Genomic DNA, 27,616 nt, shown 5'->3' with positions numbered 1-27,616 from the left:
GGCCAACAGAATGCAGAAGTGCCTTTGTTCCAGTTCCAAGTCTCCTGTCAGGCAATCCTGCCACTCCGCAGGCTAGCCTGCTGGCAGATGAGTGACTTCATAGCACAGAGCTCAATCAGCTGTTGTCCCAACTGAAGCTGGGGACACATGACAGAGCTTAGCCAAGAGCAGCACCGGGACCTCACCAACCTGTAGCTGACCTCAGGACACACGAGCAAGCCCATGTGAGCCCAGCTCTGATCAGCGGAACGGCTCATCCGCCCTATAAGGGCTTCTAAGCAGCACTCAGAGCTTACTGTTGTCTGCCACTGATGTGGGTGGTTTTTGATTACACATCAGCACTGTGGCAACAGATAATTGGTACAGAGTCACAAAGCAAGAGATGACAGGCTAGACCTCTGGGTTTGGAATCCAGGGGCTTTTCCCCCATATTACACTGAAACTTAAGGTTGGATTTATTAGATCCTGCCTATGATGGCAATATAATTTTAAAGGGCAGATACCTCCTGTAGTTACTTATAATTTCAAGACAATTGTGTGGTTTCCTTAAGAAACACAGTGAGAAGGAGTGTCCCATAGGCTAGGGGTTTCAGACATGCCTTACTCATTGTCTGTCCACAACCAGCGTGACTGTGAGAACCACGGGCCCTGCTGTGCCATTTGTTACTCAATATCCCCAACTAGTTTCTGAAAGGGCTGTTAAAATACATTCTTCCCATTTATTTTACTGGATCTTTGATGCATTATTTAAAGACTTTCTTTATAATGAATAATCAACCATATTTTTATACCATATCTTTTTCTGTTTCATGAGAATTTCAAAGGGGAAGGAACATAAAATGTGGGTTGTAATTACCCAAGGGTAGCTGCAAACACATTTCATTTTTCTAAGGATTTGTCGTGAAGAAAGAATTTGAGAACAACTGAGGTTTGGATAAGTTCGGGTAAGTTCTAGTGTGTGATCACATGTGTAACGGTGTCTCTATGGAATGTGCCGAGGTAGGTTGAAAGATTGTAAAATAGTTTTTTTCCATCCCCTAAACATGGCCCCTTCCTCTTTTTTTCCCTGCTGACTGTTTCATATTGACATTTACCATGAGAGTTATAGAAATACCTATTACAAAAAAAAAAAAAAAAAAAAAAGGGAAAGGCAAAGTACTTGCTTCTCAATATTTGTTAAGAAAATATACTATTTCTTATTTTACTTTAGTGGGATTGTGTTAACTTTCTTTGCTATGGGCTGTGTGATGCATGGGATAATAATCTGACTTTTTAAAAGGAGTGGTATTCATATAACAGGTGAGAATATCACTGTTCCAACATTTATCATCACACACACAGAAGATCTATCAAGGATACTAGAGAGAAAAGGGATGTTTAACTCTCCCTCCACTCATCCATTTGATGACCAGGCAATAACGTCTCTACTAACTCCAGGCATCAATAAGCTGGTGCTGAGCAGCTGTCCCCTCTGGCCAGGGCACAGATTTTCTAGTTTGCTACAGCCCTACTTTACTCACCTAGTTTCTTGCAGGTCTCTATTTTATTTACAGTTCATGACCCTTATATTAAGTGCATGCATAGTAGTAGTTGCACCAAGAATAACAGAAACCAGGTCTTCTAACAGGTACCAATGCTTGGATCATCAAATCACAATGTATAAACAGCAACGTTTAGGAATATATAGGGCAAACAGGACTATATGGGGCATTGGAAAAAAACAAAAACAGAAACAAACACAAAAACCACCACTTAGCAGATACTCCCTATCTTACATGTGAGAAAAGAAACACTTTTACTACCTGGACATGAATCAGTAAGTAAGGTGTCATCCACGAAGAGAGAATGAGCAGGGAAAAGAAGAAGAACGAAGGTCCTGGTGAATTTGGGGCGATGGAAATAAACGCAGGACGGGAAGCCAGACCTCCAGCAGTTACGTGCCCAGAGAAGTTAAGGGTAGTTCTAAACTATGTGCTACAGAGAGGAGGTGGGGAAAGGGGGGTGTTGTGTCTCTTTATGGCCTGTCCTGACCCCACGTCTTACAGGACTCAGGCATTTGGCTTCCTCAACAGCAGTTGAGGATGGCAGCTCCCAAGGTGCCCTCGCTAGGTTTTCTCCTCCTACTCCTGCACATACTCTCTTTTCCTGCCGCCTTTCCTGAGGCTAGTTCTGGACACTTCCATCTATCCATGTTCACATGGTGACTGGCAGGCATCCCACAGCACATGGCCACAGAATCTTCTCACTATATAAAACACGGATGGAAAAGGGGAATTCGGATTCACCAGCTTTTCCTTGGTGAAGCATCAGCCCCTGTATCCTAATCTGATTCTCCAGAGAACTATAAATACTTGCCTTCCTCAGACAGCTGCTGGATCTAATTCCACATTAGTGTCCAGTTCCTTCACTAATGACCACTTACATGTAATTAAATTTGTAATTATAGGATCTTAACATTGGAAAAAATGCATTTCACCAGAACTCTTTTCTAGCATGAACTGAAGACCAGAATGAGGCTTCTTCTGATACTGGAATACTGATGGAATAAAACAGCCATCTCTCCTAGGCAACACATGTGGTTTACTTTGATCTGAATTAAAGCCTAATGATTTGTAAGCAACCTACATTCTGAAATAAAAAGTGACCATTTTTGAGCATCTGCTACGTGCTAGGCACTTTATATATTTACCTATCCTCAGATATACATAAAGTATTATGACCTCCATTTTACATATGAGAAAACTAAGGCTAAGAGGTTAAATTATACAAGGTCACAAAACTGGTATTTTACTCTAGGACTAGAGAGTCTTTCTTGAGAGGCCAGGGCACTTTCAGAGATTCATTAAGTATATTTTGGTGACATATATGATGGGCCATTATGCAGTTAGTACAAATATGTATGATAGAAGAATAATTATGAATATGGGCAAATGTTCCTGATATATTAAGTGGAAAAAACGGCTATAAAATAGTAGGTATAGTATGATTTCAACTTTGTAAACAAAAATGTGGAGAGAGATACACAGAAAAAGTGGCAGGAAATAATACCAAAATATTTTTTGGTGGAAGAAATTGACTTTGAATTTTTCTCTTTTGAGTGCCTCTGAGTTGCCATGTGTGGGCATTTAGCAGGAATTAAAAAATGCAAAGGAGAGAAAATAGGAGAGCTGATGAGCACTTATGTGTTGGAGAAAAGGTGAGTAGGATTAAATGTGTGACAGGTGGCACAGGATGGTTGTGTGTCTGACTCAGATGGTGTGTATGCAGGAACCATGACTCACGTATGAGTCAGGCTGGGCTTCTGTTTTTGGCAGGGTTCTGGGGGTGGGGTGGGGGGGCTCTCTTGGAGGACAGCAAGAAGTGAACATTTCTGTGGATGGACTTTTTGATTCAACTGTTGACATCCCAGTTTCAATCCCATTTTCCTCCTGGGACCTGCAATAGATTATAGATTCTAAAGTAACTGATACACATTTAATTGCATTTTTAAAGCCAGCCTATTTATTCTGCTCAGCCCAGACGGAGTTTAAATTTGTATCTGCCTGAACTGCTCATGAGTTTCAGCTGTTGGAGCTGAAGAAACACTTGTCCCCTTCCAGACCTGTGACAACGTTCACATGGCTGGGGTAAAATTATAGCAGTTGGAAAGTCAGTGTCTGTAAGTATTTTTGAGGGGTATAACTGGATTTTGTGAAAATGGCAAATTCTTTGAATCTCTTGATCACTGAATTACTACTGCTTTCCACCACTTTTTGCGTTCATGTTTTAAACAGTGTTGGGGTTGTCATTTAGGCTTGGTTCCATTGTAAGCTTTATCTCAAAGACATTCTCTTTCATGGTTTAATTTGTGGTCATCTGAAGTCTATGCAGTCATTAAAAAGAACGCAGTAGATCTACTGAATTGCACTGATTCTATGAAGCGTGGTTATGCATACTTTGCCGTCTTTAAAATCGGGATGTGTGTCACAAACTCTGCCACCCAGGCAGCTAGTGGAAGGACTGCTCCACTGAACTGTAACCCTGTCGGCCAACAAGCCAGGTAAGGACCACTGAGGAAGAGGCCGGCTCTGGTAGTTGACTGTTCATGCCATCTGGTAAGATGGCTCCAGCACCAAAACTTGCAGACAGGGACAGTGGCTTAGAAGGTGATGCAAGGAAGCATCTTCTGAAGACACACAGGGTGACATTGTGTGGAAAAGCAAAGACTGACAACTCTGAGGGCAAGTGGTAAAATGGCAAATTGGACTCCAATGCTGAAAAGGGTTTCGGATTACCTTAACCGACACATTTCACTTTTTCTTTTTTTGAATGCACAAAAGACACATGTGATAAAAGTGCATATCCAAATAAGCCTAAAAGGACTCTTTCAATAACTAAAATAACAATTCTAAGTGTTAAGAGGCATGTGTCACCATTTAATTGGCAGTGGATTTTTTTGGGAAATATCTTCCATGGGTTTTTAATGCATGGGATCATCTAAATGAGAATAATCTGAGGGGCATAGAACATTTTATAAAGTTGAACAAAAGGGTTGTGTTAAACCTCCAGATGACACAGCTCACCTGAAGTCAGTGATGGTGTTTTCTAGCAGCAGTGAATGCTTTTGTAAACTCTCAAGGAGCTCAGTTTTCATATGAGCTGTGTGTGTCCAGACACGTGTGTGGGCGCACCGTTCAAAGGGAGTGCAAATTGCAGTAATAAAGTCACGATGACTTCTCAAAGATGGTGCACCAATGAAAAATCATTCCTAGAAGCTCTTTTAATTAAACATTCAGCTGTCCACTGGAGCCATTTTTAAACATAAAATGCAGCCCCCTGGCCGTTTGCTTCCCACCCTTTTGCAATAGCTCTGACAATGAATTCTCATTGGTGACTAAAAAAAAAAAAATTCGTAAGACAGGGTACAGCTGGTTATGCCTCTAGCAAGATGTCAAATTTCGCTTGCACAAAATTAATTGCACCTAATTAAACTGGGGTCATTGGCATTATTGTAAAGCGAGGCTATTTATTAGACAAAGAAAATTTCTCAAATACCAATTTGCTTTTCTTTCAGGTTTGTGAAAGAGAAGAATTGCTTACATAATTAAATTTGTTTTGCCATTTTAATCTTATCGCTTCTCAAAAGAGCCACTTCAAATCTTGCTTCAGTTTTAAAATTGTGTAATATTGTAGAATATTAGTGGTAATCCTTGGAGGACATAAAAGAAATGATAGGTTTTCTGTAGGACTTTTCAAATAGTTTTTTGAAAAAAATGTGTAAACCACCATTTGCAGTGACATGTACTTTGGAATTACTAATATGAAGGGTTTCTAAGTAAATTATTAGTATATATGTATGAGACTAATATGGAATATAAAAGATACGTCGCATGTTACAAATAGGTTGCTACAGTATGCACCTATTACTTCAAAACAACGCCGCAGAAAGCAAGTTTCATTGTGATGAAGCAGAACCACCTCTTTCCTCACCTGTGCTGGGTACATATGACTATTCTGCTTATTTCTGCCACGAAATTATATAAAAATTATTACCAACATGATGCTGGTTCGACCTGTAATTTCATGGCAGATTATACGTACAGATTCTCAGTTCCTCATATTCAAAGCTCCTATGAATCCAATTTCTTTAAAGACTCTCTAGGTCAATATTCTCTGTCCAGTTGATATGACTCCCTGGGCTATGGTGCGCCCCTCTGCCCCAACCCACACACAAAAGGAGGTGGTGGGCATCTATTATTGGTCTTGTCTCAGCCACTCACCAATAATCAACCTATAAGAAAAAAATGAATGTTGATTTGGGGATGTTGGAATGGTTGAGATAAACAAACAGTAATCGTTATTCAAAACAACTGCTCAAAAGCTCTCTGGGGAATTTCTGTTTTTCCTAATATTCATAATATTTGTAAAGAAGCTATTCTAGGTTACACCATCCCATCGCATGCTTTATGAAAAAGACTGTATTAGATTGCATTTATATGTATGTAAATAAAATCTACCTTGGGTAAAGTAAGAAGAGAGGTGAGAGTAAGGTTTATTTTGTCATTACTCTGAGAAGAGGAGAATGGAGAAGCCAGAGAAAGTTTTCTCTACAATATCAGATCAGGTTGGAATGTTGGAAAAAGGAAAGATTTCCTGGATGTCTGATCACTCTGTCTCGTGTTCTCATAGCGGCCAAACCAGTTTCCATCACTTTAACAAAACTAAGTTATATCAACTCAGAATCCAAAATATAATCAATGCTGATTCAAGATTAATTTGGTCAATAAAAGTATATTATAAAAAAGTATTATACTATGTAGTAAGAGAAATTGATTTTTCCCCCCAAGAATATGAGTATACCTAATATTTCTTAGAAACCTTATATCAAAAGTAAGTAATTCATTTTTCTCCTTTCCTTTTAAGCTTTTACAAACTTTTTGCTGAAATGTCTTTAAATAGAAAAAGCATGACAAAGGTCACACAGTCTCAGTTCGAAAAGGCTGATTATGTGTAGATTAGCAAACTTTGAAGAGAAAAATGGCACTTCCTATATTTGTCACATTTCAGTATAAGTCAAATTTAATTAGTTGAATTATGAAGCTGTATTAAAAATATTTTTGCTGCAGTTGTAGGCATGAAATCTCTTTATGGGATTATTGTAAGCCTAGCTTACATTTAACAGCTTGTTACTCTTTCAAAAAGTGCTTTGGGAGATAGCACCAATTAGAAAAATTCAGTGGGGCTGAAACCCAAAGGACAACCGAGAAGGCTATATACTCACAGGAGCAGCTTCAACCCATCTTCCCAGAAGACCCTCCTGATACTTCATAGTGTCTCATATAATGTGTATGAAGTTCATTTTTACAGGTAAATGCACATCCTTTAAAATACATACACAGAACTCCATTAGTTTGCCGAAGATCCCCCTTACCTGCGTAGGCCCTGCCTTAAAAGTAAGCTCAGCACTTCAGAATCCATTGCTGGGCCAGTTAAGTCCCCAGCCTCCTTTAAAATTAAGTACCGAGCTTGTCAGAGTAGTACATTCATGTAAGATTCACCTGGTTCTGATGATTTAACTAATTCAACACATGTGCGCTGGTACACTTTGGAGCATGCTATTGCTGACCTCAAAGTTCTAGCACCTCTCAAGTACTTTCGTAAGTAAGACGTGATCGAAGAACGTCAGGATTATAGTACATTAGAAAAAAAATTAATTCTAATAGGGATGGGGAATATGAGTTACACAACTATAACTGAACATCTCCCAGGGCTTTTCTCCTACATTATTACTCACGAGGGGGAATGGCAGTCTTGGCAGCCTTTCAATTTACAAGGACAAAGTGGTATTTCTTAGAAACATTAAGTGTCATTATTAATCATCATCCTAAGGGGTATCCAAAAAGCCATCGTGTTCTTACAGAGGGTGATCGCACCCCAGCCTGTGCAGATAAAAACATCTGAAAGAACAGGGTATAAATAATCTTCCTTATGGCGTGTCAACAAGTGTAGCTTGTTTTGAGCTACTGTGAAATACATATGTGTTTAGAGATTTGTCTCCAAAGGGGAAAAATGACTCAGTGATTTTTCAAGTTTTGCTATGCCAGAAGAATTTCAGGTGGGCCCCGGGGGCTCGTAGGGGAAGGATGGAGAGGGGCACCAAAGAGGCGGCATGGTGAGGGGCACTTAAGGTGGAGGGTGTGGAGTGGCATTAAAGGGCAATGATGGGGAAGCATTTCTGGGCGGGGTATCCCTGTTCTTCTCCTTCCACCCTCCGGAACCAGAGGGTCAGAGGGTTTCTGCACAGGATTTTATTTGAGAAGATATTTCTATTATTAAAAGTAGTAAAAACCTTCCTGAGACTTCTATTTAAACACAACATATTGAACACAGGTATTTATCTACTCTTTCTTCTGAAATCCTATTAAAATAATATTAAAGGAACAAAGAAGGCATAAACCAACATGGACAAAGAAAATGGAAAAGAACACAATAATAGCACAGAAGAGCGTTTGGAAAAGAATTTGGAAAATAAAATGCAGATGGATGAGAGGTATTTGACCAAACTACCTTAATTGGCTAGATGCCTGCAGAGCTGGCTGGTGAAGGAAGCACATGTATTTATACTGCAGAATCCTGGACACGCTCAGGTACATCTGAAGGCAGGAATGGAGTAGGACTGCCAAAGATAGATTGTCTGAACACCTGATAGGACTATCTAGACCTTCTATTGGCCCTGTCCACCTGTGGCCAGAAGAATGAGGAAGTTTGAATCAGAGAAGCTCTGGACTGGGGCACGCTCAGGCACAGCTGAGGGGACAATGAAGGGGCTTACCGAAGGGAGAATTAACAGGTGAAATTCTACATGCTGAACCTGCAATCATCCCCTTGCCAGAGTCTTAAAACACTGGTAGCCAGGCTTAAAACTCCTCAGGATTACATTAGGGAGTTCTCTGTGGCAACTTACAGCCCAAGAGAAAAGATCTTTGGATAACTCTTAATTGGATACACCCTAATGAAAGTTTGTGTTGTTATCTGACCATTCTAGAGGAAAGTTCACCATTCGATAATTCAATAAAAATGTAGTGACTGACTTACGTATTAGGCATTATTTTAGGCAATAGTTGTGGTGGTAAACAAAACAGTCCTGTTCTCTTGGAACTTATATTTTAGTGCTAGAGAAAGGCAAACAGGTTAAATATATTTATATAATATGATGTCAGGTAGTGATAAGACCACAAAGAAAAACAAATCAGGGTAAGAGGAGGAAGGAGCAGGGTTAAGAGAAGAGAAAGTGATAGGTAGGTTCGGTGTTTATCATTTAATTGGATAGTTAGGGAAGGTCTCTTGAAGAGACAATATATGTCACTAAGCCCAAACCACAGAGTTTACAAACAGCTTTCCGTGTTTCACATTTAATTATTAATGGGCAGAAATATATATATATATATATATATATATATATATATATATATATATATATATATAAAATAAACTCAGAAAAAAATCATGGACAATGTAGAGATCAGAGGAAAACATTTTAAACAACTTAACTAAAACGAATACATTCAAAGAAATGAGAAAGTATTGCACCCAAAATTTTGCAAATGTAAACAAAATGGACAGATTTTCCCCACACCATATTTCAAAGATCTATAAATGTAATTCGTTAATTCATTAGTAGATCGACAGAGTAAATCATATAATCATCTCCACAAATGCAGAAGAAGCATGTAATAAAGTTAAATACCTATTCCTGATACAAATTAATTGTAAATTATGAATAGAAGGGAAAATCATAAATCTCAATGTGGGGACAGAGCCAGGAGTGCAGTTTCCAGGCTCTCAGCCTCACGTGGAAAGGTGCTGGCCAAGTAGTAAATGGCCATCAACTGTGATTGGATGGCCATCAGCTGTGGCTAGTTTGCCGTCAGCTGTAACCAGTGAGCCATTGGCCACTAATGTAACTGCTATGGCTACGCTAGCAGCGAATGGGGGTTAGCAAGAAGATGGTGGCTGAGCCAGCAAGCGGCGGAGTGAGGGTTGCGGATTGTGTGTCTCCAACCCAGGGTTGCTTCCTGTGTCTCCAACCCAGCCGCCAGTGAGACTATAGTGGTATGACTCCCCTATCTATGGTGGGTGTTCCTTTTTGGCATCACCATATCCTGCGTTTTTATGTGGGGAGCGGGACCAGAGACCCTGCAGGCCACACTGCATGACACTCAAAAAGAGAAAGATTAAAGAAAACATAAAATTAACATCATCCTAAACGGGGAAACATTAGAAGCATTCCCATCAATATGAGAAATAAGTCAAGGATTTCAACTACTACCATTTTTAATCCTCCATGTATCAGTGTACCTTACCTACCACTGCAATAAAACAAAGCAAGAAACCAGAGGTATGAGGATCGGGAAGAAGTAAATCAAGTTGCTATTTTGAGTAGATGGTATTATTTTAAAAATCCCAAAGAATGTACAACTTTACTAGAAATAACAGGAGAGTGGAGAAATAATAGGAGCGATAATAACAAAGTGACTGGAAATAAAACGAATATACAAAGTTAGCTGCATTTCTGTTCACCAGGAGCAAACAAAGAGAAAGCATTATCAGAGAAAATTTAAGATAAAACCAGAATTTCAAGTATCTAGAAGTAAACGTAAGAAAAGATGCACATTATCTCCAAATGGAAAATTACAAAACCTTAAGAAATATTCAGTAAGATCTAAAGAAAGGAGAGACAGGCCATGTTCATGGATAGAAAGATTTAATGTTGTGAAAATGTAATTCTCCCCTAAATCGATCTGTAGATTCAGTGCGATTCCAGGCAAAATCCTAAGAAAGTATTTTGCTGAAGTTGAATAGATGATTTAAAATTTATATGGAAGAATAAAAAAGCAAGAGCAGGCAGAGTACTTCCAAAGAAAAATAGTAAGAAGAGTGACTTGCTTATCCAGATATCAGGACTTACTTTGAAGCTATAGTAATTAGACAGTATGGTATTAGTGCAGTGATAGAAATAGTAATCAGTGAAATAGAACGTATTCCCATTAATGTCTACTACATACAAAAGTGGGTTGTAAGATTAGTGAGTAAAAAAGGAATTGTTTAATAAATATGATGGAAAATGATTATGTATATGGAAAAAGATGAAATTAGATTTCTCTTCATTCCATATCAAGAAACCAACTCCTGATTTATTACAAACTTTTAAAGACAAATCAACACTCTCAACTATTGGTAAGAGATCGAGGTTGATGTCTTTGGACCTTGGGGCAGAAGACACAGTAAAGCTCTGACTTAAAAAGTAAAGTTTGATAAAAATTATATTAAAATTAAGAATTTCTGGTCATAAAAGACACATTGAAGAGGTGAAAAGACAAGTTACAACCTGGAAGAAGTTATCTGCAATATACACAACTTACTCAGGATTAGTATCATGACTACAGAACTTTGATAAATTAAAAAAAGAATCCAGTAAGACCCAAACAGACATTTCACAGAAGAGGAACCAAGGATGGCTAATAATACCATATTATACCCATTCAATTAACAAAAACGTAAAAGATAATTTGTAATATCAAGTGTTAGAAAGGTTGTGGATCCAGAGGATCTCTGATTCATTGCTGGTAGGCATATAACTTGTTGCAACCATTTTGGAAAACAAGATAGGCATTTTCTTTTAAACGTGAGCATTCGTGTATTTTCCTAACAATTCCACTCCTACATGTCCACCAAAGGGAAACTCTTGCACACGGACAACAAAAGACATGTACAAGAATGTTTATAAGCAGCACTGTTTACAAGAGCAAAACCTTTGGAACAAACCAATGTCCATCATCAGAAGAGTACCAGAAGAAACTGTGATATAGTCACACTGTGGAATATAACATAGCAGTCAAAATCATGGACCAGCAAATCGGAAAATGAAGCAATTTTAATTTCAGGACAAACAACACAGTTACTCAAGTAACCATACAATTTTATGACATGGTTCAGGCTGAATAGTACATGATCTTAATAATGTGAACATTGAATAGTTATTTGACCACAAACTGTGAAATAACTAAAGGAGAACGGGATTTGGAATATATAGACGTATCTGTGGGAGGGCTGTAAAAGAGAGTTAAATCCCAAATTTCTATAGTAGGTAAAGGGTGGTTATTTAAAAGTAAACACTAAGAAGACACAGAGTTTAAATCAAATTTTAAATCATACTTAGAGGTACATTATGTAAATACCAGAAGAAACAGTCAAGGAGTTAAAAGTTACTGTTTCTAGAAGAGTGGGAGAATAGAGAGGGATGGGACGGGGACTGCTATTCTTATTTTGTGTCATTATATACCTTGCAGTTATTATTAATTTCACTTTCACAGCTATATATATGTACGTATGAGTGAGTATGCGTGCGGGTGTATGTATACATATCTATGTTTATCTACCCAACTTTGTTTTAAAAGACAAAAATCTCCCATTTGGACTGGATAGATAAGACATTGCTAAGCAAAGAAATGGAGTTTCTAGAAAAAAACTTTTTGGCACTTTGGAGAATATTAGAGGTAGTAGCAGAAATCTGTAAGACTATAAGGTCCAATCCCCTCATTTTACAAAATTGAAGAAACTGAAGCATGATAAAAGTGAGTAAACTGTTAAAGTCTCCAAATTAGAAGCTGACTAAAACTAATCCTCAGGTCTCCAGGTCCCCAGGCCAGAGCTCTTCCTGCCACATCCCAGTGGGAGGGGAAACAGGTGCTTCTACAGCAAAGGGGAAAGCTGACTTTCCAGCTCTGGAATGACGGGAAAAGAGCGAGAGAATTCTATGCGACTGGGTGGGCTCCCAGCTGAGGAAGAGATGCCTTAACTCTGCACGGCCAAACTGCAGCTCCTGTCTTGACGGACTAACCCACTTACAGTGATTCCTAAATATGCATATACGTGAGCATGTGTGTGTGCATGCGCGCCTTCTGATATTTACTGATTGAGAAGAATCTCTAATGGTCAGACTGAAGTACAAGGCTTACTGAAAGTCAGGTAGAGTTAAATAGGTATTAAAGTGTCTAATTCCAGGCCTCACATGAAGGAGAGTGGAAATCTACTGGCTGAAGGAATGCATGAATACTCTGTGTCTCCCACATCTGGCCTAACACGGTCACCATACCCAGTCCTTACACAGGGAGTATTTGCCTTAGGAAGACACAGCCATTCTGACCAGAAACAAACAGTTGGGGAGGCAGTAAGAGAATACTGATGGGTCTTCCGTTACCACCGTCTTTATTAAAACAAAGTTCTATGTGCTTTCATCACTTGGAATACCTATATTCATAATAGCTAATTTTTCAGATTGTCCATACCCTTACTAAGCAAAGGGTGACCTATATACAGGCAGCGTGGACATCAGCTGGGAGCTTGTTAGAAATACAGAATCTTGAGCCCCACCTAGACCCACTGAATCAGAATCAGCATTTTAACAAAATCCCCAAGTGATTCATTTGTACATTAAAGTTTGAGATGCCCTCGTCTACAGCCCTCTTTTCTAGGTAAGATTATGATTTTAATATATTTTAATTGGGATTGGAAGCTATGCCAATAGCCAATGATATCCTGAAATAAATATCGATAAGGAGCAATGATATATTGAAATAAATTAAGATAAAGAAAAACCACCCAGAGGACAGGTTAAGCTCTGTAATAAACATTAAATGATCAAAGTGGGAACTGAATTTCTCAGTTACCAGTATTCATTGCAATCAGATGTATCAGGGGGTGATGCTGGATGCTTTGGGACTGCTTAATGGGGAATCTGGTGGTCTGCCACACTTCTCTAAGCATCAGCCAGCTTGTTTGAGAGTGTGCCCTGACTCCCCCATCACAATGCAAAATCATTACTGTGCCTAGAAGAAAAATAAAATACAGAAATCTGACCTCCAGAGGTTGGACAAATGGGCCAAAAACTAAAACCCCCAAAACAAACCCAACAAACAAGTCAGAAGAGGTCTGTCCAGAATCCAAATAAACGTGATAGTATTATGAAAAAAATAATACTCAAGGAATTAAAAGATACCTTTTATGAAACATGTAGTCAGATGACAAAATCCATTAGGTACATATCAGAAAATCAATTCAAAAGAACACTCACCGAGAGGAAAGGCTTGGCTTCCCGCTTTTGCTACAGCTGGTATAAATTCCTGGGCCATCATCAAAGAAGCTCCCGAGTGCCAACTTCTGTCGGATTGATTCTCTCTCATTTTTCTGTGCCTAAAATTTCAGGAAAATAAAAAATGCCGATAAGCGGACCGGGACATCACAACCATAGGCAGTCTAACTGCAAAGTTTCTTAGAGCTGTAACATTAGATGACAAATAAATAAGCAAGCCACAGCACAAAGGCATTTGAATTATTAAGAGCTGAAATTCAGCCCGTCTCTCCTGGTTCCACCTCTGCGAGCAATTTCAATTCTGCAGAGCCCTTTACGAGCGTCCGCCTAGGAAATCACCATTGTGGTACCAAATGATCCTCACCGGGATGGGAATAGATTACTTGGCGCTGTAATCCTTCTTCTTCTTACCTGCTACATATGACAGAGTAAAGCTGTGGAGGGTAAGCACTTCTAAATCGAAGTGCTTTTATCCCAAACGTCGCCTTTCCTGGATCCTGTTTTCTCTCATCCTTATATCATCCCTTCAGCCCCCTTTCTCTATGGCAAGAACATGAATTCATTCAACCGACATGCACCGCACCTCTAAGAGGTGGCAGGTGCCACACTATGATGCCAGAACAGAGTCCTGGACAGACAGACACAGCGCCTCTGCCACCCAGCGTAGAGTCTGGATGGGGACTATTGTTTCTGTTCAAGAGTTACACTGATCTCACCAGGTTTAGAATATGAGAAACCCTAACGTATGGCCTGAAATTGCTGGAGCATTCTAATTGAACCCATCTGTTTCACATCTTGAAGGGAAGTCAGGTCAGGGTGCATAGGAAAAGATTGGGTAAACTACACTGCTGAGATAATTTGGATATGTTTACAACACTTGGCTTCCCATAAAAGTCCCATAAAAACTCACCAAGCTGAACTTTTAAACCTTTAAACAACAGGAGAGAAGATTAGAAATGATTTCGTTAGTTAAAAATACAACAACTACGAAAACAAACATAGGAAGTTAGAAATCCTGGGGTGAGGATGAGATTTTGGCTTTTTGTTTTGTGGGGTGGTAAAAGCTGTGGAAACACCGTTTTATGTTCTGAGCAGGGCATTAAAGACGATGCTGAGCAAATTACGTTACAAAACCCAGCTCAGGTGACTGGGTGCAACTATGGAAGGCATGATGGCCCCTTGAGCTCTCAGTAGTAGGTTCTCGAGCCACGGGTGCTGCCACCAATACCCAGAAGTTACAGTGAAAGCTCTGAGCCATGATCTGAGCATCACTGTGTCAGAGTGACAAAAGGCACAACCTGTTGGAAGGGCGGGCTGAAAAATGGCTTCATTTCATCCCCAAGCGAAGGGCAGTATACTATCGGTTAAGGGCGCTCTAACATGGTAGTTACTAGTTACATGTGGCTATTGACATTCAAATTAAAAAGTAATTAATAAAAATAAAAATTCATCATACTAGTTGCATTTCATGAGCGCCACAGCCACAGGTGGCTAGTGGATACCGTATTGGACAGCACAGAATAAAATACATGACAGAGCAGCACACATTTCCATCACTTCTCAGCCTTTGGCTAAGATCAAGCGTAAAATGCACATTCCCAGGCTCTAGCACCAGATATTTAATTTTAATAGATTGAGAACTTCTAGTTCAAGGAAAGCTCATCTCTAGTCTCCTTTTCTCTGACATTTTAAAATCCTTGGACACTATAAACATTCTTTCAACTTTTATACTTAGCAATTATATCTATATCTGTAGCTATCATTTATGTTCTGTCTATCTATCTGTCTACCTATCATCTAGCTATCCCCCCATTTTGGCATATACTAATAGAACTGTCATACCAGGAGCTAGTGTGTGTGTGTGTATGTGTGTGTGTGTGTGTGTGTGTGTGTGAAAGAGAGAGAGAGAGAGAGAGAGAGAGAGAGAGAGAGAGAGAGAGAGAGAGAGAGGGAGACAGACAGAGAGAGAGAGAGAGAGAGAGAGTGTGTGATTTATAAGAAATGACCAAAATATATTTCTCACATATATGTGGTCTCTGTTCACAGTTCCCAACTCACAGCTCCTAAAACCCTTGGAATTTCCTAAGTTAGGAGAGCGATGCAGATGTCTATTGTTATGTGAATACGGTGATTGAAAGCACCTAAGGATGGGTGTGGTTGTCAGGAGAACCAATCCTGTGATTAGAGGGTTGGAATTTTCAGTTCCACCCCCTACCTCCGGGGAAGGGAGAGGGGCAGGGAGGTTGAATCAACCGCCAATGGCCAATGAGTTAATCAATCATGGCTGCGCACTGAAGCCTCCATAAAAACCCAAGAGGACAGGGTTTGGAGTTTCCGGGTTTGTGAGCATGTGGAAATGTGAGGAGAATGGCACACCTGGAGGGGGCATTGAAGCTCTGTATCCCATCCCACATACCTTGCCCTATGCCTCCCTTCATCTGGCTGTTCCCGAGTGTTATCCTTTGACGACAAACCAGCGATCTAGTAAGTTACACGTTTCTCTGAGTTCTGTGCACCATTTTAGTAAGTTAACTGAACCCAAGGAGTGGGTTATGGGAACCTTTGATTTATAGCCTGTCGGTCAACAACCTGGACTTGAAATTAACATTTTGAGTTGGAGGGTTCATTGGAACCTTCACTCTACAGCCGGCTGGTGAGAAGAGCCTGGGCTTGCCACTGGCATCTGAAGTGTCTGTGTGTGGTGGGGTGGAGGGGCAGTCTTGTAGGACCGAACCCTTAACCTGTGGAATCTGATGCTATCTCTGGGCAGACAGCATCAGAATTGAGTTGAATTCTTGGACATGCTGCTGGTGTCTGAGAATTGTTTGTTGGTGTGGGGGGAACTCCCCCACTCATACTGGAATTGGGTCTGGGAACCCTAATTTAGCGTGTAATACAGCCACAAAGTGAAAGACTGCTTTCATAGTTATAGATGTGATGCTGATTTCCTGTTGTTTCCTGGGCTGGGCCAGCACTGAGCCTTGAGAAAGTAACCATGCAGCAAGAATGCTTTTAACCACTTGTAACTGTACTGCTGGGATCCTTAATGAAAGCAACCCACCTTTCCAAACATGCAGGGCTGGTACTTGTGATGGTCGCCAAAACAGAACCACATCACTTGACATATTCGCTTAAAATAAATTCATTTCAAAATCCCCATCTAGGTTGCATGTGGTCAGTGAACCTATTTCTCCATCCATATAAAAGAGGATCTCACTTAATGTCCTCTACAGTCAAAAAACTGTGGAGTGGAATTGAATACCAAATATAAAATCAGTAGATAACAACATGAGTGTTGATGACGAATGTCCAACACATTGGTGTCCAACATTAGCCTCGTGTCTAGAGGCGGTTTTATTTAAAGAAAACACCTATGCTTGGTGTGTATGTGTGAACACAACCTTGATCCCATGTCTGCCTTTCCTGATTTACTTGTTATGCTAGAGCTATAGATATTGGAGGTCTTAAAAATATTCCTCTTTACATTAATGATAATTCTTTATACATGAATACTTCATTAACAGTTTAAAGAGGACTATTTTATAATATACAATCTTTCCCCCCTCTGGATACTATTGACCAAATTAAGAAAAGTATAAAGAATGTAAATATCACTCATAATCCCACCACTTAGAAACAGACAACTGCTAACATTTTGGTATATTTCTTTTAGTTTTTTTTTTTTTAACCTTCTATGTGTTTATCTTTATTTTTTTTAAATAAAATTAAGATCATAGTATTCATTATTATTTTGGTATTTCCCTCATACCAGTTAAAATTCTTTAAAGACAATTTTTAGTGGCTGTATATCATAGAATCTTATGGAGTTACCTTCTATTGTTAGTCACTGGGCTGTATCCAATTAAGAATAACATAGAAGTTAGCATTTTTACATAAATCCCTGTCCACATGTCTGATTATTTCCTCAGGATAAATTCCTGGAAGTGGAATTACCAGATCAGCTGGGTGTGAACATTTGTTGAGGCTCTTGACACATTCTGTCACACTGCTCTAGAGAAAGCTGTTCCAATTTACATGCCCACCAGCAACGTAAAAGGGTGCAACTTTCCCCGTATCCTGGCTAACATTGAAGATCTTCACTTTCAAAAAATGTTGTCATTTTTAATTTGATAGGCAAAATGTGGTCTTTTTATTTTAATTTCTGATTAGCAGTGAGAATATTTAAATTTTGTTGTTGTTGTTTTGTTACTCTACTTGCTTTTCTCTGAATTATTTACTCCTAGCTTTACTTATATTTCTATAAAGGTCTGAGAATTTTGAAAATTTTATATTAAGGCTTTTGGGCCTGTTGAGTTTTAAGCCTAAGCGTTATGTAGTTAAGTCAATAGCTTGCTTCCTCTGTCCTGTCCTAGATGGCTTGGTGCTTGGACAGCCCCTTCCAGGCCAGAGGGAAAGAAGGTGAGGAAATGGAGGGTGACAGAAGGTTACTCTATTGATAGGGAAGGGCCAGGATTCAAGCCCATCTTTCTGGGGCTAGATCTTTCTGCTCTTCCATGCCACTCTTCCACACTGACCAGTAAGGTGTCCAGAAGCTGGACACCACGCTGAGGGGATAATGTGAGACTTAAAGAGTTAGGGATCTATTCAAACTTCTACTGAGATGCATGTGATGCTTTCTCAGAACAGGAGAAAACACTGGACTGCAAAGCATACACCCAGGCCTAATCATAACCACAAATATTTACAATGCAAGTATCTTTTCATCAAAGCCACTTTCCTTGACACCACTGCTCAATCTTCCTTTTGGAACAAATGCGATTCCTAACATTTCAAGTAATTAGGATTCAACTGATTAGTAAAATAGTTTTTCTCGGAGAATTCAACAACTGGAACCTAATTTCCTTTTGGTTGAAATGTATGTATATGTTTGTGTGTGCAGTTTCAAAGCTCTTTTGTTCTCTAAGGAATTATATGTGCAGGGCAATTAGGTCCTCCAATCCCCCAAAGCCCAAAGATGCCCCAGGGTGAGGAAGAGGGAAGTGTACAGGAAAAGGGAGAGGCTGACTCAAAACTACACTGTTTGGCTGCCTTTCTGACAAGCGGAGCCCTGTCCACTCCTAAAATGGCCTTGGGAAACACCCTCAGGGCCACTGAGGCACAGTGGCTTATCACTATGAGAGAGAAAAGCTATTCAAGACCAAGATGAGAGCAAAATGTGCTTAGAAACTTACTATTGTCTAGCCACAGGCAGTTTTTGTCCTCGACTGTCACTGAATTCCCTACTGCCACCCCCTGTGCCCGGGTAGATAAGGCTCACAATGGCTTCTGAGGGCGCCATACAAGCCACGATCTCAGAGCATAGGCCGCCGAGCACTTTCAGGCTCCAATACCGATCTCAGACTTTCCCAACGTGTCTCTTCAGCTGCAATTCCCAAAATTTGGCAAGAACAAGAGGGTGTTTGGTAAAGAAATTAAAGGCAAAAGGTTCTGCTTGGGTAGGTATCATCCATCTCCAAATCTAGTATGTCCTCAAGTCCTTTGCATAATTTCTTCAGGATGCGGCGTATGTACCTGTCCCTTACGCACTGATACTGTTCCCAGGTCCCCTCCCCTAGTCCTGTCCTCGTCCCTCTGGGGACCTTCCATATCATGGTCTCTTAGGTCTCTGAAGCAGGGGCCACCTATTCTTTCACAGGTGAATCTGCATATAAATTGGTAAGCGGAAGACTGAGTATGTTCTGGGTTCAGAATGAGTCACCCCAAGGTGTGCCTCCGTGGTATGTAGATGACTTTGAGCTAAAGGCAATGTTAGCTTCTGGCTCAAGAGAAACTTCTGCCCCTTGCTTTAGCTATCTAGAAGAACTTGCATGAGGAACCTGGCTCTTAATAAGAGATGATCAGAGCTGACTCAAAACTACACTTCTTTTGACCTACCTATAGGGCAGGGCAAAGTTCTGTTTACTAACTGTCTGCTCTTACTCATCCTGCCATGACCCTTTGAAGCCAACAAGCTGCATCACCTCATCCCTAGCTCAGGATGTCTTACATACCTCAATCCCCCTTCCTGTCCCTGAACCTCCTGTGCAGGTAAGGTCTCTGACTCTCTCATGTATGCAGGGTTCCCATACATATGTATGTATTAAATTTGTTATTTTCTCTTGTTAATCTGTCTCATGTCTATTTGATTATTAGACACGCCCGAAGAACCCTGAGCGTAGAAGAACATTTGTTCCTCCCCCACATCTGTGTTTCTAAAATTTATTTAATTGACAAACTATTTTTGTGGGGACACGTGGGGGGCCCTTAGGGTTCTCAGGAATACACTTCGGGAAATAACATCCTACTACACCTAAACGTAAAGGCAGCTGGTGCTCAGGATACTGCCAACAAGCTGCTTCCTTCTAACTCCTGCACAGATGATGAAACCTATGGAGCCGGAAAGGGCCTGTCTGACCAAGAGGAAGGGGTTCCTTAAACTTCTCAAAGGAGGAAGATATTGAAAGAAGCTCAGCCTAGAGAATCAGGGGACGCAATTCATGCAAATGGCCCAGTGGTGCTTTGGGAATAAAGGCAGGAGTAAGCCGGGGGCAGCAGTGACTTGGGCCGTGGGCCCGGGCAGGATATGGCTAGGCTGTGAAAAAGGGGAGTAGGAGAAAGGAAACTCTTTCCCCCAATTTCCTGTCTGCCATCTCTTCCCTGGGTTCATCGTCCTTGCCCTCCCAGCTCCACTTGTTGCTTGCTTTTACTGGCTATTGGATGTTTTTGTTTTATAATGTTAACTGTCTGAGTACTCAATTTACTAATCCTGGAAGATAACACTTCTAGCATGCTGCTTTCTGTTGCTGAACTGTTACCTGGTCAGTGCTTCTCACACTAAAGGATGCATATAAATCACCTGGGGCAACACTTTCCACCAATGGCAAAAAGAAAAGCAATGCTCCACAGAGGGAAAACTTCCAAAGGACTGGGGCTGCATTATTCCAGACGCTGATGAATACCCTGGTCCCCCACAGCCCATAAGGGAAGTCAGGATGCCAGGAAGTTGCTGTGATGCAGGTGTGACCGGTGGAGAATTGCACAGGTGGGCACGCACACAAAACGGCCCCTTTCTGTCACAAATATTAGGTTGGGGCAAAAGTAAGTGCGGTTTTTGCAATTATTTTTAACCTTTTAATCTGCAATTACTTTTGCACCAACCTAATAGCTTTAAACCACTAGTTCTCAAACTTGCTTATGCATGAGAACCACCGACAGGCTTGTAAAACCCTAGACTTTTTCTGATTCAGAAGATGTAGGGTGGGGCTGAGAGTGCATGGGGAACAAGTTTCCAGATGCTGCTGGCTCAGACACTTTGAGAACCATGGAACAATTGAACAGATCAAGCAGCCAGAGGAAACAGAGTTGGTTCTTCTTTAATTGTGCACAAATCTGTTCCGTGTGGAATGTTCAGACTCCGCATCCAGGTGGATTTCATTTGTAGCCATCTGGCTTCTGCCAGGGCCTTGCCAGGAGGCCTGTTTTGAAGCAATGAATGATCCCCTTGCTTCAGTGCAAGCTACTGCCTGGCGATAGCTGGCATCGTTACTGTGAGCAGCATCCACCAGGCAATGCAGCTGGGATTCTGGAGCTCCCTGTGGAAAAGTACTCTTCCTTTACGAAAACGACAGTCACTTTTATTTCTCTTCTCCGCTTGTAAGAAAGGCAGCTTTACAGGAACAATCAGAGGCGGTGGCATTCTGGGGGTGGAGGAGACTAAGGCTTTTAAACATTAGGAACCAGAAGTACAGAGCTTATTCATATTTTTTCCTTAGGGACGTTTTCTTCATTTTTCTCTAAAATAAAAATAAAACCCAAATATACGGACAGTACTTTCTAATTATTTTCTCACTGAGGGAACCATGGACTTGTTACAAGATCAAAATATAAAAACAGCATTTTATAAGAAAATGAATTATACGCTCTTGAACGTCAAATACATAGATACTTGCACTGTGCTGGTTATTTCAAGTTTTTGCATCTTGTTTCATATCCTTTCATATTTTTCATCTTGTTTCAAGAGCTTTTCCAATTATTCGTGGAACTATTAGTTAAATAACCTAGATTCTCTTCCTGTTGTATCACTGAATGGATATTATGTCTGGACACTTTCTTTTCAGTTTGTATTTCTGACGTTTTCCATTTTACACACTTAACACTAAACAGTCCAGAACAATTTACTGAAATGCTGTTGAAATCTCTTTGCCTCCTTGCACTGATCTGCTCCAAGTCCTCTGGATTAGATGTCAGGCCAAAGTGCTGGGCAGGGTTGAGACGTGGGTTTGGCTTACTCAGCGTAAGTGCTCATGGGAGGCCTGGCCTTGGACCAGTGTCCAGGACAGGCACCCAAGGGGAAGGATTCTAGGACCTGTGTTACTTGAGAATTGGCCGTTATCAAAAGTATTGGGATGCCAGTCCAGAGCACAGACATTTGTTTATAATTACTATTTAATCCTGAGGGTGGTTTTGACGTGACTGCATTCCTTCTCATGCTACGGGGAGGAGATATAAACAGAAGCCGGCAGATAGAAGTGCTACTGTGCAGAGTCCTTCACACTTGAATACTCTTAATTGTTAAAGACCTGAGCAAAGGTATTGAACAAACACCAAGGGTTGAAGTTCAGCAGCCACTTAAGGGCTGAATGGCAACTTTGGTGACTGACAATAAAGGAGCCCAAGGCGCAATGCACAAAGATGCCTACCGTTGTGGAAGTGTTTCAACATTAAATCCTACAGGAATACAGCTGAAAACTCAAGTTTTCCTCCATTACGAGCGGCATGTCTAAAACGAACTGTTGGGAGCCTCTTGAGCTCTTTCTGGTTCTCAAATGATTGCCTACAGAGACTACTTTTTAACACAAGACATGGTTATCTGGGGACTCTATTTTTAACAGGTGCCATTTTAGAGGTTGGTAAAACCATCGCAGTCATTCAGTATCACTGACAGAACACAACAGTCTAAAATACCTACTGCGTGGTTATGAAACAGCCCAATCTCAATCAACTGCCAGGGAGCTAGTGTCCTCAACCTCCCGCGTCAGGGTGGACTCGGGATCTGGGAGAGCTGGACACAAGTGTGCAATAAGAAGAAAGAGCAGGAGGCTGGGGCAGGGATATCGGGGTCAAGAAGACCCAAGTCAACGTCTTGACTCTGTCACAAGTTACAGAAACACTTTCAGCCCCAGTTGCTGTTTTTTTTTTTTTTTTTTTTCCCCCCCTGAAAAAAGGGATAATAATATCTACCTTTTAGGCTGTTGTAAGGATTAAATGAAATACTATATAGAAAGTACTTGGCACAGTGCCCGGCCCAGAGAGAAACTTATTAAATGGTAGCTGTTAATATTAAAGGAAGGGGTGTGGGGTAAACTGGTGAGAAGAGTGGAGAGGGGACTAAAGAGAGCCAGACATGTCCAGAACAGCAAAATCCATAAAGATAGAAAGTAGATTCACGTTTGGGAGGGGAGGGGAGAATTAGGGATAAGTGTTAATGGACACATGGATTCTTTTCGGGGGTGATGAAAATGTTCTGGAATTAGTAGTGGTTTGCACAACTTTATAAATATACTAAAAACCATCTAAGTGTGCAATCTGAAATGGTGAATTTTATGGTATGTGAATTATATATATAGTATCTTATATGATGGTATATGAATTATATCTCAATTAAAACACACACACACAGACACACACATAGTATGTGTATGGTTTATTTTTATACTGAGATAGAATTCACATACCATATACCCAGAAAATCTATTTACTTCACACAACCCATTCCCTGGCCACGGTGGCTAACTGAGGTGTGCCAACAGGGTGATACGACGGACAGAACCCTGAAGTAGAAGCCTTGAGGCTTCATATTCATCACATCTAAGACCTACCTTGCCAACTGCTCCCTTGAAAGGAAAGGACACCCTGGCTCAGAAAGGAGGAGGTTGTCCCCAGGTGGCCGAGGTGGGGCTCGGCTCCAGGGTTCAGTAACTTAACAGAGTTCTTCCAGCGCATTCAGCCCTTATAGACAGGAAGACATGAGGGTTAATGGAGGTCGACGGCTGCTTTTCCTCAGTAATTGAGTGGGGAGGGCAGAGCTCTTGTCTGGAATGGCAGCTGGCATTCTGTGTTCCTGTTTATTGCAGTTTATCTCAAGCAGTCATTTCCATTCACCTTTTAAAAAAAACATGAGGCGCAGCTGTGGCTTCACTTTAAATATTGTTCCTTCCAGCCTTTTAATTTTTTCACGGGCTCCTCCCTAATCTTTCACCATAATTGGATGCACACTAGAGACAGCACCTCAGAGGAACAAAGCAAGGCAAGCCATTTCCCATCCTGGACCACACACGGCCTGTCCACAGCTCCCTACTCTGAGAGGAGCAGCCGCGGAACAGACGGCCGGACCGGCTTCCCTGTGTTTGCTCCGCTCTGGGACAAAGTGAGAGCTGGGGTTCTGCTGCTTTCTATGTTCAATTTTCTTAATTTCCTTTCTGTCTCTCCATCAGTGTAATTTGGGTCTTTCCAGGCTTTCGGAGGCACAGGCTGCACGTCTCTAGGTCCATACCGGCCTTCTGAACATCCTTCCAGGCAGCAATAATTTCACGTTAGCTTATTTGTTTGCGTGCCTCCCTATTAGGGCTGTAAGCTCCTGGACGGGAAGCCCCGTCTCCCTTCTGTGATCCTGGCCTTGCGCACAATTCCAGGGACACAGGAGGGCTCTTGGTGAGTGATGGCTGAAGGAATCAGGACGCTGTGTGCTCTTGGTCCTGAAGACAATCAGCTGTGTGGGTGTTTACCAGGGAGTCAGAGGTTGCTCAGAGCCAGGCAGAGCAATGATGCAATGAACATACACACCTTGGATTCTGCCAAGCTGCAGGCTTTCCTTCCTAAATACTGAGACCTGTTTTCTGTTGAGTACAGCTGTACTAGGACTGCATAAACCGCGGTCCTTCGTGAGGCATCCTTCTTACCATCAGGACCTTCCCCAAGGAAAAGGAACAGAAGCACACTCCTTTCCTTCCTTTGCCTGCGTGGAATCTAATTCTAGACATTGGAAAGGGACCTTTCCTCTGAAGGATGTTAGCCTGGCTTTAAAACAACCTTGTAAAATGAGCCCTATACGCATGTGGTATTTATTAGTGCAACTAGTATAGGAAGTTTGTTGTACCGAGGCAGGGGTATACCAACTTTCCAATTGTTTTTCACAGTTGACTTCAAAGTGACTGGAGATGAAAGAAGAAATTATTAAAACTTTTCTTATCATTTTAAACATTTAAGAATATCTATTTGTGTATATGTTTTATACATACATAATATATTTTTACAGTGATATATAATTTATGAATAAAATATATATATATTAGAGGTAAGGGCTCATAAACATTATACTAATGGATACAAGGTAAAAAAGCCTGCATACCACTGCTTTATGACATGTAATTTAATTTTCTACTTAGTCAACCAAATAGCAAAAACAACACATTAGAGGAGAAAACTTAGAAAAGGAAGATTCTAATTGGGAAAAGTGATCCTTTATACTAGGCAATGCTTTTCCTGTTCTTTGTATTTTAAAGAAAGCATATTTGCCCTGTTCTTAATTGCCCAGCAGTTCTTAATGAAACTATGAGTAGTGTTTTTTCTTCTTTAGCATAATGAAGCCTTTATAGTACCCATGATATGCATGAATTTGAAAGCACTTTGCCTGAGAAAGCTACTTAAAAAGCTGAAATGACAAGAGAACAACTCTCTCACTGATGTTTAGGGTCAGAACAATATATACTGACTTCTGGACATTCTACACGTTTCATCTCATGGTCTTTTGTACTAACCTAGCAGATACTTTGTCTCCTGAAATCACATATGGTATTCTATTGCCTTAGTTAGATAACGGGTGACACAATGCAACTCAGTGTTGCTATTGTTGATGTTTGAAAGCTACTCAAGCCTTGCCTTTCCTGTTTCTGGCTTTGGTCAGTGCTGTATCAAGTTGCCACATACCATCGCTCACTTATTCCAGGCATTTGGGCTCTCTCTCAGTTTCTAAGTAGTATAAAACGACAGTGGCCATTACTTTATTGCGATGGCATTAGCAACTCTAAGTCCAAACTGACCTACACTTTTCTATCTGAGAAATGGTTTTACAGAGAAAACCGTGACCAGTCCTTCGGCCCCAAACAGAGGCAGGATGAGAACGCTACACTTGTTCAGTGGGGTTAGGTAAATGACTGGCTGAGTGTCCCAAGCATCATTTTATTTACTCCGTTAGCTTTTCTTTATTAATAATGAGACTGCTAAAATAAGTTATTATAATCACCTACTGCTATTAAATCTAACACTTTCATTATAAAGGTTTTTTTATTTTATTCATTTATTTTTCAATTGCAGTTGACATTCAGTATTGTTTTATCGTAGTTTCAGACATACAGCAAGGGAATATAGTCAATAATATTGTAATAACTATGTATAGTGCCAGGTGGGTACTAGATTAATGGGGGGGGAAGCTCACTTTGTAAATTACATCAATGACTAACCGAGCATCTTTTGCACACCTACTGCCTGCAGAAGAGGACAGCGGACAGGTGTTAGGGTTTCAGGATTCTGTGCACTTATCACCTTGGGCATTCATTCCCTCCTAGGGGATCACAAGGGACAAAAAAACACACAGGGTAGCATGACAGGTCATTTAAATCTCTTTTACATATTTAGTTTCAGCTTCTGGAGAAAGACCATAAATTATTGTGGACTACTCTAAGAAATAAAGTATATACTTAAAACAGACCTCCCCCATACTACCACAATTATGCATGTAAGACATAAACTGCCATATTTTACATTATTATGTGCAAGGATCTATCAAGACAGAAGCTTCTGTATCTCACTCGGGGAAAAATAAACATTAGTGACGTATTTGATCAAATTAAAAATTTAGCAGCAGGTTTTACTATATTAATTGATACTTGCCTCTGATGGAAAAGAAGTTTTACTTTCCAGGTCCATGACGGAAGGGACCTTATTTTATTACATCCTGTGCTATGTTGTGAACTACATTTGACTTATGGGAAATAGTAAGGGGGAAGGACATAGTATGTGTTTAGTCTTCTGTGGAGACACGAGCATGTACTTATAGTTTAATTCCATGACCTCACCCATATAACTAAAGCTATTTTTACTTGGGCCTGTTATTACCAGACAATTACCACAGAAAACATTCCAAAAATATATTTACCAACTTTCAAAAGGCAAGCAAAGAATTAGCTGATACTTCATCAACTTTTTAAAATCCCACACGTCTCTTAATAAACTTATTTTTCATTGTTAAAAAAGTCAAACTTAGAAAGATAGGTTAAACATTCTGACGATTTTTTTATTGCAGGCAAACTGTCAACATGTCAATGATTTAAAATATTCTTCCTTCACACAAAAAGCTTGACTAGCAACTAATCTATAATAGAATTTTTTCAACTTCATACTAATAACAACATGTGTATTAATGAATACAAGCGGAGAAGATCAGAAACAACTCTCCCAGCTTTTAATGTGTTCAAGTCTGTGCATTTAGCTTTCCTGAATATATTACGGCAATGGCCACTGAATGTGGAATCTGGCCACTTCTCAAGGGTGATCTTTCTCCCAGTTAGAAAAATGGTCCAATTGTTTACAAACAAAAGAACTCTCCCCCCTTACCTCTTTATAATTCCCCTCCATATCCAATGGGGATTCTTGACTGATGATGTCATCCATTCCATCACTGTCCAAATTCATCCTTCAACTCTTTAGAATTTCACTTAAGAAATAACCTGCCATGGATTCTGTGAGGCTGCTGTGCCAGTTGCTCAGTACCCTGGTTACTGCGCATGCTGATGTGGAAAGCCAGCTCAGAGTCTGCCCGACTGTGCGTGTGCTTGTCCTGTCCGTCCCAGAGACACCGCCCTGCCCAGCCTCCCTGGTCTGTCCTGTGCTCTGGCACAGGGGCAGCTGCTGGTTGTTTGAGGCTTACTC

The 27,616-nt window shown here is 40.5% G+C and overlaps 1 protein-coding gene across 10 annotated transcripts in view; it reads right to left on the bottom strand.

Annotated features, from left to right (window-relative positions):
- The window catches only part of SCHIP1 (schwannomin interacting protein 1), a 670,730-nt gene that overhangs the window by 14,515 nt on the left and 628,599 nt on the right, over positions 1-27,616 (bottom strand). For 8 of the 10 annotated variants that reach the window (XM_019731976.3, XM_074327035.2, XM_019731977.3 and 5 more), the window contains one exon: positions 13,613-13,731. In XM_019731976.3, coding sequence (XP_019587535.3) covers positions 13,613-13,731 — 119 coding nt within the window. Of the gene's footprint in view, positions 1-13,608; positions 13,732-27,301; positions 27,503-27,616 lie in introns of those variants that run through there. The other 2 variants (XM_019731984.3, XM_074327067.2) reach the window with 2 other exon arrangements.

Source organism: Rhinolophus sinicus, chromosome 17 (assembly GCF_057876585.1).
Source record: "Rhinolophus sinicus isolate RSI-liver-muscle chromosome 17, RSI-T2T, whole genome shotgun sequence".
Taxonomy (NCBI): Eukaryota; Metazoa; Chordata; class Mammalia; order Chiroptera; family Rhinolophidae; genus Rhinolophus; species Rhinolophus sinicus.
This window is presented reverse-complemented; position numbering and strand designations above follow the sequence as displayed.